Here is an 11,177-nt window from a genome sequence, read left to right as displayed (position 1 = left end):
AGCAGGAGTAAATCCATAGTTTGCATAAAATAGAAAGAAAGATTGCCTCTGTCCAGGCGTTTGACTTCCTCGCCATGGAAGAACATAGGTAAAATCTGACTGCAGACTTCTTTGTGTTCTCAAAGATCCTTAAACTACTTCTTCAGCAGTCTGAGTGCTCTCCAAACAAAATAACTCCCATGTGTCTAAATAAGTATCATGTTATCTGAAACCTCTTTACTTTTCCCCGACACGATTATAATTTGCTGGCAATGTTAATTATTTCAGGTGACTGCCAGCCCATTGAAAATCTCTCCTACTGTAAAGCTTGCACCTGTTCAGAAAAAAGAAATCTGTTTTAAGTTTCCATTATGGACAAAGCATACAGTAATTTCCCACTTAAACTCTTGGGTAAACACTCTGGTCTAGCCTAACCCCAGGTAACCTGTGTTTTATAATGACCAGTTTAACCTTTACTTTGCTCCGCTGTGTGTAGCAAATCTGCTTGTATTCGTTTAAAAGCAATTTAGCAGGAATCTGTGAGGAGACATTACTGAGACCTTGATTATTTATTCTGAGGTGGTACAACAGTATGCTACTCAAAATAGAAAGCACTGGGTTAAAAACAGCGATGTGGGTTGGTTGTGGGGTTTGGTTTTGTTTTGGTTGTTCGTTTTTTTTTTTTCCTCCTGACTTGAAAATGTGGCTGCCACATGTCAAAATTACACGGTGTCACAATGTGGGTTTGGGGTTTTTTTTAATAGATAGTCTTCTCTTTCACAATCAGCTGTTGTTATCTGCTGATGAAAACGGACAACGTGTCAGGAAAAACTTACCAGTTTGGCAAGAATTACACTGCTTGTGGTAAAGAACATCATGTAAGGAAAGGAAAAGCATTGATTTATTTTTTTGCAATACCTGCTTTGGTGGTTAAATCCAGAGGGCTAGACATCCCTAGAGAATGATGCTGCTAAAGCTATTTCTAAGTTTCTGCCAATAGCTGTGGAAAGCAAAATACGTTACACTCGATTGTTAGTATATTCCTGTAGTGTTGCTCACTAAGGAGCTAAGTGAGAAAATTAAAATTCTTGTCTAGTCAGGGAAAATTAAGAAAAAAATTCTGAATGTTGGCAAGGATTATCCTGAGGAACAGGTGTCTGTTCAATTCAGTTTGTCACCGTTACAAAAAACCTGTATTGCTTCTAGAACTGAAATGGGCAACTTAAATTCTTTTTTTGCATGATTTTGTACAGTTGTACATCCTAATAAAAGTTTAAAATGACTGACTGACTTTGCCCCTAAATAGTTCTTGAAAATGAAAAAGGCTTATGTGTCATATGTATTGTTTGGTACTTGTGCACAAATGAGTTGAGCAGACTCTTCGCATAATAAGCAGTAATTCAGTTGCAAGCTTTTAAAAGCAACAAGCAGAAGTCTGAGGACATCAAATGTTCCTAAGAATTTATGCACAGGAGGTAGAAACTCCCAAGTCTTCTCCTGAGTTTCTTCTAAACAGTTTTGCTCCTCGCTGCTTCTCATCCTCCGAGGAGCCCGTTCTCCTCTGCTCTCAGTCTGTGGTACGTTGCAGCATGCCAGAGCGACCCAGGACTGTTGGGATACATCAAGAGTAAAGGAGTTCTGGTAGACCACAGTGCTACATTTGGAAAATTTTGTGAATTTTATTGTAAAAGTTGAGATGGACAGCAACAGACCTTGTTGTAGCCTTTTTCTCCCTAGATTGAACGACTTTGTGTGAGAATGTTAATTTTCCCCTTCAAAGCAGCTAGAGATAAAGGAATGGTTTGATCACTGGCTTTGTCCTGAATAGATTTGACCTGCAAGCTCTTGCTGTAAGGCATGTGATCCAATTTTACCCTTTTTTTTTAATTTTCCTTTCTTTTGACTCTTGCGTTGGCCATCTCCAGTCCATCGTTATGCTTTATTTATTTGATTTACTTATGTATTTCTGAGGTGCGCATACCCTAGTATTGTATAGGAGCATCACCGACATTGCTAATAATTTCACAGGTAATACTGTAAGGACCACCATTGCCCACCGATATACCTTGTCTCTTCTCCACATCTACCCAGTTTTGCCTCATTTATCCATGTAAAGGTTGCAGTGGTCTGTTTGGCCCTGTCACAATGCTGGAAGCTTACTAATGATTATCACCCGTAGCTGTTTCACTCGCTTCTTCCTCACTCTCGGCCGCCGTGTAGTTCTCCCCCATCTCCCCTTTGCTCGTGCTGAATTTCCCCATTGAGTAAGCACCATCTGCATTCTGTATTTCTTAATATTTTGGATTATTTTGCCGGCATTGAAACGTAAAAAGTAGATAGTTTATATCCGCTGTTGTGCTTAGTTAGCTATTTGAAATAATTTCAGATTAGTGATGTTCTCTGAATGGTTTAGAAGTGCCATTTTTGGTGCCTTCATAGTAAGTTTTGAAGAACTGGATTTGCTCTGGCTCGCCCTTTGCCTGAGAAATAAGCCAAGTCAGATGTGGAGTTTGGGTTTTGTAAACTCGCAGTCGGTGTGGGCTGACAAATCTTGTTGCCTAGACCTACACAAGAGGCTGTTTGACATAATCTGGCAGTTTAAAAAAACATTTTCCTTTTTCCTAGTGCAAAGGCAGTTTTATTTAGGGCATGCGGAGGCTCGGTGATGCTGGAAGTCTGCCGTGCTCAAAGGCGACCTGTGGAGTTTTGTCAGAATCCTGACCGGGGTGAAAAACTAGTTTGTCTTTTCCCTTGTGCTGCAATTCTTCTGCTCCGGTTAGCTGTCAGCTCTCCTGAGCGTTTGGTTTAGCCGGCTCAACAATGGATCCAAGTGCACAAGAAGTACTGCAGGGAAGAAAACCTGAATATTTTCCTCCTCTTTAGAGGGCTGTTGCTGAAGAATCTCGCCAGTTTTCACACCGCTTAAAACAGCGACGAGTCCTTAGAGCAGAGGGGTAGGTCTCAGTGTTGCTGGTCTTCGCTGTTACGCAATTGGAGCGCATCTTGGGTTTGAATTTACATTTTCAGAAATAAAAATAGGCTTTAAAAAAGTTGTGGGAAATAGAAGACAGGTATCAATATAAAGGACGGTAGCAACCAACTCCGCAGGCCTTGACTTGTGTCTAAGGGTATGGAGCTGGTGACACTTAGCATCTCTGCTGGTTTAAAAGCTGTGCTTCCTTGAGGCAGAGGGGAAAAGAGGCTAGTTAGAAGCAGGCTGCTATTACAGACTTTTTTTTTTTCCCCCCATTCCCTCCCCCTCCCCAGTTGCAACCTTTCAGAAATATTTTAGGTTTGAGACTTGAGCTGGGGAAGCTTCCCTCTCCCTCTCGCAAGCTTTTGTATGTGTTCAGATTTGATGTGACATCTGGGCACGGAGGAGAGGAAGTGGGGGGGTAGGGAGAAACGCTGGAGAAGTTTCTTACTCTGCTTGTGCGTAATTAAGGAGCATGCCTCCTGGGAAAGGGGAATAAAGGCACCCCAGGTCCTGCCACGAATTACATGACTTACTGCTGGACTGAAAGTGGGCTTGACAGTTGCCAGAAGGTTGATGTGGTCATAGCCCAGCTACCGGTGGGAGAGTCGAAGGCTCTTCTCCCAACGTGAGACCCCACTAAGAGGATCCGTCCTTCCTCCCTGGAGGAGGACAGAGTCCGTGCTCACAGCCAAGCGATGTCTTACGAAGTGGAAAATGTCGCCCAAGTGCTGTGTTTGGGGAGGAGGGGTGGGAAGTTGTTACCAAGTGTGAAGCTTGGCCTAATGATGGCATCCCAACGTGGGGTTATTGTTTGAAGCTGGAAGATGCGAGTAGTTCAGATTTCATTACAGGAACTGTCAGAGATTTTGTGGGTTTGGAAAGATCAGAAAGTCTGTGACAGCAACAAAATGCCACGGATCAATCGGAGTCTTGGTGGCAGGTTACAGCTCTCGATTGAACACAAAAGTGGGAACGCCAAATTCTCCAGTGTTTATCGTCTCCCTGTGTGCAAACATTGTACCATACCAAGAGTGACATATATTACAACTTAATTGATTGCTACTATGTGTCTGTAGGTTGTATCTTAGAGAAATCTGCAAATCTGCCACCCTTTGCTGCAGCAGAAGGGGAGGGCAGGGAAGTGCCAATGAGAGTCCAAGGCAAAACGAATAAAAAGAGAGTGAGAAAGGGAAAACTGTCCATGAGAAAAATGACACGTGTGGGGACGTCCATCTTTTTTTAATATGTTATTTATGGTCAGAATTGCAAAATCTTACTGAGCACACACACTGTGGTGGTCCTTGGTTTATACTGGTAGAACACAATGCATTTATCTCCTAATTCAGAGAAAGCGATTGGGGCCACAGGTAACGAACCACTAGCTCCTTTACTTCATAGTGTGACGCCAAGACACCACTGAAAGTTTATGATTTATTTCTTCAGCACTTAACAAGAAAGAAATTTAACAGCTGCATTTGGAATCACAGAATTCTCCATTTAACATATTGTCTTTCCCTCCCTTTTTTTCTTTTTTTTTTTTTTTTTTTCTTTTTCCCTCCAGGTGCTCAATACTTGCGTGTAGCGCTTACGTGGCTCTGGCTTTGGGTGATAACCTTATGGCGTTGAATCACGCAGATAAACTTCTTCAGCAACCAAAGCTGTCGGGGTCTCTTAAGTAAGTCTGATGTGGTCATTTCTTCTTTCTAAGCCCTGCTTTTTGCTGGAGAGTTGTGAGTTGAAGCTTCCAATCTCTGTAGCTGCTTACCAGTTCTGTATCTGATGCAAAGAATTGCTTGGCCCGCTCCTGTTCTTGTTGAAGCCCTGACTAAATGTTCATTGACACACAGGAATGTGAGTCCCCTCCTTTATGTACGAATTCTATGTAATTCGGAATCTATCGCTGCTTTTGTTGCTATTTGTTCAGCTCTGGGTCCCATGCGGTGGCAGGACGGTCAGGTCTCTGTCCCGATTCACTGGGGGGCTGCGCATCTTCCTCTTGGCACAGCACAAGGGGCAGGAACAAGCAGCTCAGGGGTTGGCAACGTCAGCCCAAACCTCATCCGCTGCTGAAAGTTTCCTTATGAAACTCCAGCCTGGGAGGGGAAGGTTTGCTCAGTCAGTAGGGTACCAGACCTTGGGTTTGGAGGACTCTCACTTCACCTGCTACTATTGCTTATACAGGTTCCGTTCTTCACTTTCTCTTTTTCGGTTCTCATTTGGCACTGTATTTTTTGGAAGGTTATTCAAAGCTCATTCGACGATTTCTACCCACCAGTTCTCATACATCTCTCCAAATTTTAAAAAAGGCAGCTTTAGCCCTATCCTTCTGACCTTGTTTGTGCATTTAATTCCTATGTCATACACAGGATAAAATATAGCAGAGGTTTTTCTGGCAGTAATATTTTTCAAAACTGGTAATGTACTTGTGGAAAGAAAGCTAACTTGTGCTTATTTTTATATGCTGGCAGCATGCTCTAAAATGGTCCATGCCAATTAAATTCTTTGGCTCTCATGCTTCAGACTACTGCAGAAGCCCATCTTTTTGCAGAATCATTGTATAGGCAAAGTTTTAGAGGAGTTTGCAAGGTAACACATAATTTTGTGAAGACGGTGTTACCATGATATAATGCAAGAAATGCTAGATGGCAGTTTTTTTGCACAAAGAACAAGCATGAAGTTTTTTGTTCAACTTTTGTTTCAGATTAAATATTTGCAAACTAGCTGTGTTCCTGATCAACAGGATTCCTTCTGTTCCCAACTTGAAAAAGGAAAGCTGCTGATTAGCTGAGCTGAACTACAAGTGTCAAACATCAGACTTAAAATCATAGAAATGTTTGGTTGGAAGGGACCTTACAGACCATCCAGTTCCAACCCTCCTGCCACAGGCAGGGACACCTTCCACCAGAGCAGGTCGCTCACAGCCCCATCCAACCTGGCCTTGAACACTTCCAGGGATGGGGCAGCCACAGCTGCTCTGGGCAGCCTGTGCCACTGCCTCATCACCGTCACCAGTGAAAAATATCTCCCTTTTATCTAATCTGAGTTTTCCCTCTTCCAGTTCAAAGCCATTGCCCCTCGTCCTGTCACTCCGTGCCCTTGTACAAAGTCCCTCCCCAGCTTTCTTGTCGGCCCCTTTAGGTACTGGAAGGCTGCTCTAAGGTCTGCCTGGAGCCTTCTCTTCTCCAGGCTGAACAACCCCAACTCTCCCAGCCTGTTTGCATAGGAGAGGTGCTTGATTCTTGCTTAATTCTTTTGCGAAACCTGCGGTTGGAAAGGTGTTTGTGCCCCATGGACAGCCTCTATAATTCCTCTCCTTAGAAATGCAGCTATCTTACAGAATTAGTTTGATTTTTATTGAATGTAAAGTCACTTAACACCTCAAGTTATAGATGTGTCCGTATCCTGGGGTGTTTTTGTAAGGATTCCTTTTTTAATTTTCTGAGATAGGGCCGTACCAGGGTACTGTCTTTCTGGAATGGCAATTCCTGTGCATGAATGAATTGTCATTACTCAGGTGCAGATTTTTTCCCCAACATTAGCGCCTAAAAGCAGTAAATGACAGAACTGGCTACTATGACAATACTTTATAAGCAAGCTAACTTCCATGCCCGTGTTTCAAGTAACAGTTTTCATGTGCTCGCGTTGCAAACTGCATTCAGTTTGTCTTACCTAACAAATCGTGGGGGTTGTTACGCTGACATTTGTCCCTAACCCTTTGCTGTTGTAGGTTTCTCGGGCATTTGTACGCAGCAGAAGCTCTCATCTCTCTAGACAGAATATCTGATGCCATCACTCACTTGAACCCCGAGAACGTCACTGATGTTTCCCTCGGGATCTCTTCAAATGAGCAGGATCAAGGTTAATGAATCCACGCTTCATTAGAACTGGTTATGCTTTCAGCTGCCTTCCTGCTGTAACTTTCTATATACGAATCTAATGACGATTAAGACTTCTTGTTGTAAGACCGTAGGTGGTTTGGGGGTTTGCTGTTGCAGTGTTTTTGTTTTCCTGGCTTTAGTTCCAGCTTTGTGTTTGGTTTGTCTTTTGCACATTTGTCATTCCTTTGCAGTGGCTAATTCTGTAACATAAACAGAACTGTATATTGTAGCATTCTGGCTTGTTTGAAGGTAACTTTTGAAAGCTGCTTTTGTTAAATGTGCAATTACGGTTAAGTTTGCACTTCGTACCTTCTCTTCCAGCTTTTTAGCCTCTAAACCAGGCTTTGGAGTACCAGTGAAGTCTACTTGCTGCATTTAGCAAGAGAGAGGAGTGGGGAGAACTTAGTTAATCTGTATCTTAATCGTCTTGCAGTGCTTCCAGTTGGGAGTGTGTATTCTGGAACAGAAAAATACTTCAGAGCCCGTCTGTATAGTTAAATCTACAGCAGCTCTGATTTCAGCGATGTGTCTGCAGATTAAACTTCACTGTGCTCATCTGCATATCTAAAAGCAAAACATTACAGATGGGAAGTCTTAAGTGACATAAACTTTTTCAGCAAACTGCTATATTTTCCCTCTTTCTTCAGACCGTGAAGAAAGAAGCAAATTTCTATCTTTGTGTTATTTTCGCAATAAACTTTAAAAAAGCTCACAGGACGTGATGGGTTTTGTGGGTTTTTTTTCTTTGCAGGGTCTGACAAAGGAGAGAATGAGGCAATGGAATCTTGTAAGTACCAGCCCCTGTCTTCAGCAGAGTACAGGAACTTACTTGGCCAGTTTGGACTAAAAGTGTAAAGAAAAAAAGAATTTTTTTTTTTATTTTTTTTTTAATTGCAGCTGGCAAGCAGACCCCCCAGTGTTACCCCAGTTCGGTCACATCTGCGCGAACAATGATGTTGTTTAACCTTGGAAGTGCTTACTGTTTGAGGAGCGAATACGACAAAGCTCGAAAGTGTCTTCATCAGGTATGAAAAATAAATCTCAAGACCAGCTTTAGGGACAAACGGGCTTCCTTCAAAGTGCCATTGAGATCACAGCAAATCCTGGTGATTTCATAGCCCGGGTTTATTTAGACTTTGCGGACATGGTGACTCTCTTCTGTCCTTATGACCCAATCTCTTATCAGTAACATAAAATGAAGGATTCCAAATTTCTTACTTGTGTAAATAGTTCAGTACCACTACGGGAAGCATTGTTTTGGTTTTGTTTTCCTTTTTTTTGGGGGGTGTGTGTGTGTGTTTTTTGGTTTGTTGGGTTTTTTTTCCCCTAGATCATATCAAACCAGTGGAATATGACTAGGAAGTCTTTTCATTTTTTCTAAGTTTGGTTTGGTTTTGTTTGGGTTTTTTTTAATGGTCCAATAGCAATTGTAATTGTTACATTTTCGAGGAAAAAATTCTTGAGGGCCTTGAGTTTTGTTCTCTCTGATCAGATAATAACTCGCCGTCTAGGCTATTAACTTGAGGGCTGCGAGCATAAACTGCAGTTCTGCTGGAGGTATGTTCCTTGCCTGCCTCTTGTCCCAGGAATTCTCAAGTACCGCTTTTGAAACTCTGTTTTCACTTAGCTTGCGTCATTTGGTCTTTCTGACGGCTGGGACCCATCTCTTCCAACGATGATGTTTATCTCTTTTTGCAGCCACTCCTGTCCGTCAGGAAGACTTCTCAAACGCATTGTGGGCTGCAAACTGAAAGAGCAGTCTTCCAGATTACTTCATGGTAGTTGCCTAGGTGAACAGGTTCAAATTCTGTGAGGTTCTCAACTGCTTCAGGCAGTTGTCTTGCTCTTTCTTCCTTTTGAGACTTGTTAGGATTGGGCAGGTGCTTGGTGGGCTCTGTAGCGCACGCGTAAAGCCTGAAGGAGCGCAAGGCCATCTGTGGATGTAAAGTATAGTTGGTCTCTGCGTCTACAATACATTCATTGACTTCACAGCTGAAAAATATTTGTCTATGGAAAGCTAAAGAACGATCCCTGCTAACTTTGTGTTCTGAACTTTGGAGCAGAGGAGGTTACTTTCTTCACCTATCTCACCAGGAAACCATGGTAGATTGGCCCAGGAGTTACAGATTGGTATTAACATGAGCATACAGCAGATGGGGCTGCTAATTAGCGTGAAACGATCTTGCAATGCAGATAATCTTTCCGTCTCTCCTTGCACGCATAAACCCGATGTAGTGATTTGAAGAAAATTTTACCTTAAGTTTATGCATTGTCTTTGTTTTTGTTAGCGAAGACGGCGGTAACAGTCTTGTCACGGGACACTTTCTTTGAGCTGGATGTTTCGGTTGAGCACTTTTTCTCCTCACCCTCTTCTTTTTCAATAAGGCTGCTTCGCTGATCCACCCCAAAGAGATCCCTCCAGAGGCTATTCTGCTGGCTGTGTATCTTGAATTACAGAACGGTAAGTTTTGAAATGTTCTGTCGACCTTGATTTGGGATACAAGGGGAGGAGGGTGGTAGTCATCATTCCTAGTCTTTATGGAGTTGAGCCAGCGTTTTGAATGGTAGCCCTCAGGCCCCGTCTCTGTTTTACACTGCTATGGGTCCGTGTACCCGCACCTTCATATCCATAGGTTACTGCCATCCTGCTCTTACACACTTCAGACTTCCTAAACGTTCCATCTTCTGAGCTGAAATCTTCTATACTTTGTGCACAAATCAGCAGTCTCGGGTAGGCTCAGTAAAACTCTTGATGAGGTTTATACTATGAAGAGGTCTTGAAAAGCTTTTCGTTAAAAGACAACTGCAATCCAAGTTCCCCAAAGAAGCCATGTCAAGGCCTCTGCAGCAAAGCTTGTAATATTGGTAACTCTCTCTTCCAAAATCTTCGTTTTGAAGGGTTCACTCTCTTTGCATGGGGAAAAAAAAAACCCAAACCTCTACATAATGGGAAACTGGAAAGATTGGGCTTGAATTCTGCCGTTGAAGCTGTTGTGGTTGCGGACCTGTGCCCCTTGGGGCTTAGCGCTGTGAAACATTCGGTGTGCTTGTTTCCCTTGCTCCAGTTGTCTTGGGTTGCAGGCAGGCAGAGGACTTGAGCGTTTGTATTGAGACTTCTACAGAGCTTTTGTTGTCAAGATGTTTTGCAGTTGGAATTTTGGAAACCTTTCTTTCTGCAACGAAGTACAGAGCAGAAGAGAGTAGAAAGTGGGATTTACATCTCTCTCCCCCTTCTAAGTATATAACCAAAAGGAGCTAAAGACATTTTTTTATTCTATGTCTTCTGAAACTAAAACTGTTGTGAAAGAAAAGTATTTGATAAGAGGGAGAAATGTTCTTTTCAGAACTTAGCGTTTTTTCTCCACGATTTTGTAGGTTTTTATTTTTAACAAAGAGTCAGTTTTTCATTTATATTGGTGGTTATTTGATGGGCCATGCATACAGTTGAAAATCAGATTTCTTCTTTTAAAGATGTTTGATAGGCCCCCTTGACATTGCATTACTGTCTGTAATATCGCACCGTGAGGGCATTTTGTGTGAGATCTGGAGTCTCGCCATGCAGCTGGGAGAGAGAAGAGGTGCCCCTCAGGAATTTAGAAGGTGCTCTGGCATCTTCCAGCTCTCAGGTAAAAGCTTGGTGTCTTCAGCTAAGAAGAGGTTGAATCAAGCAATATTATTTTTTCCAAATTTACTTTTCTCTAATGCTTTTCATATGCATGGCAGCAGGTCGCTGAATAGGAAGACGGCCGGTGTACGGGGCCTGGGCCAGCTTCTCAGCTCTGCTCTGAGAACATAAAAGTCATACAAAGGTACTCTTTTTTCGTTTGTTTTTTTTTTAATCAAAAGTTGTCTTGTAGGTAACACACACCTAGCACTGCAGATCATCAAGAGAAACCAGCTTCTCCCTTCTGTGAAAACACTCTCCGACATGCGGAAGAAGCCCGTTTTCCAGCCAGTCCACTCGATCCAGCCCATTCAGATGCCAGCTTTCACCACGGTTCAAAGGAAGTGAGGCTGTGCTTCGGCTGCTGCTGCCCTGCCCTGCCCACGGAGGGCTTGGGATTTTGTATATTCTTTTTTAACCTAGGACACCTGCATACCCCCATTGCTGGAGTGTGTTCATTTATGTAAATTTTTAATAAAACATGTAAACAAAAAGGCATGCATGGAGCTGTTTGTAAAGGTTCTTTCCTAAAGGAAGACAGGTTGGTATGTGTTTTCAAGGTGAGTGGCAGTTTACTTACTTACACACTGGTTTAACCACTTTTTTGGTAATTTGGCTCTTTTAGAAGAGAACATATAGGAGGGAGGTGCTGGGAAGGCGAATCCCACGTACCTAAAGT

The 11,177-nt window shown here is 42.6% G+C and overlaps 1 protein-coding gene across 1 annotated transcript in view; it reads left to right on the top strand.

Annotated features, from left to right (window-relative positions):
• CNOT10 (CCR4-NOT transcription complex, subunit 10) overlaps positions 1 to 10,981 on the top strand; it is a 31,574-nt gene extending 20,593 nt beyond the window's left edge. Inside the window, exons 14-19 of the mRNA XM_009704730.1 lie at positions 4,518 to 4,631; positions 6,684 to 6,814; positions 7,586 to 7,621; positions 7,732 to 7,859; positions 9,220 to 9,295; positions 10,692 to 10,981. Coding sequence (XP_009703032.1) covers positions 4,518 to 4,631; positions 6,684 to 6,814; positions 7,586 to 7,621; positions 7,732 to 7,859; positions 9,220 to 9,295; positions 10,692 to 10,846 — 640 coding nt within the window. The 3' untranslated portion in view covers positions 10,847 to 10,981. The remainder of the gene's footprint in view (positions 1 to 4,517; positions 4,632 to 6,683; positions 6,815 to 7,585; positions 7,622 to 7,731; positions 7,860 to 9,219; positions 9,296 to 10,691) is intronic.
• Positions 10,982 to 11,177: the final 196 nt, after the last annotated feature.

The sequence above is a fragment of the Cariama cristata genome, unplaced genomic scaffold (genome assembly GCF_000690535.1).
Source record: "Cariama cristata isolate BGI_N322 unplaced genomic scaffold, ASM69053v1 scaffold6047, whole genome shotgun sequence".
In the NCBI taxonomy this organism is placed as follows: domain Eukaryota; kingdom Metazoa; phylum Chordata; class Aves; order Cariamiformes; family Cariamidae; genus Cariama; species Cariama cristata.
The sequence above is the reverse complement of the archived record's forward strand: the minus strand, read 5'-3'. Positions and strand labels throughout refer to the sequence as shown.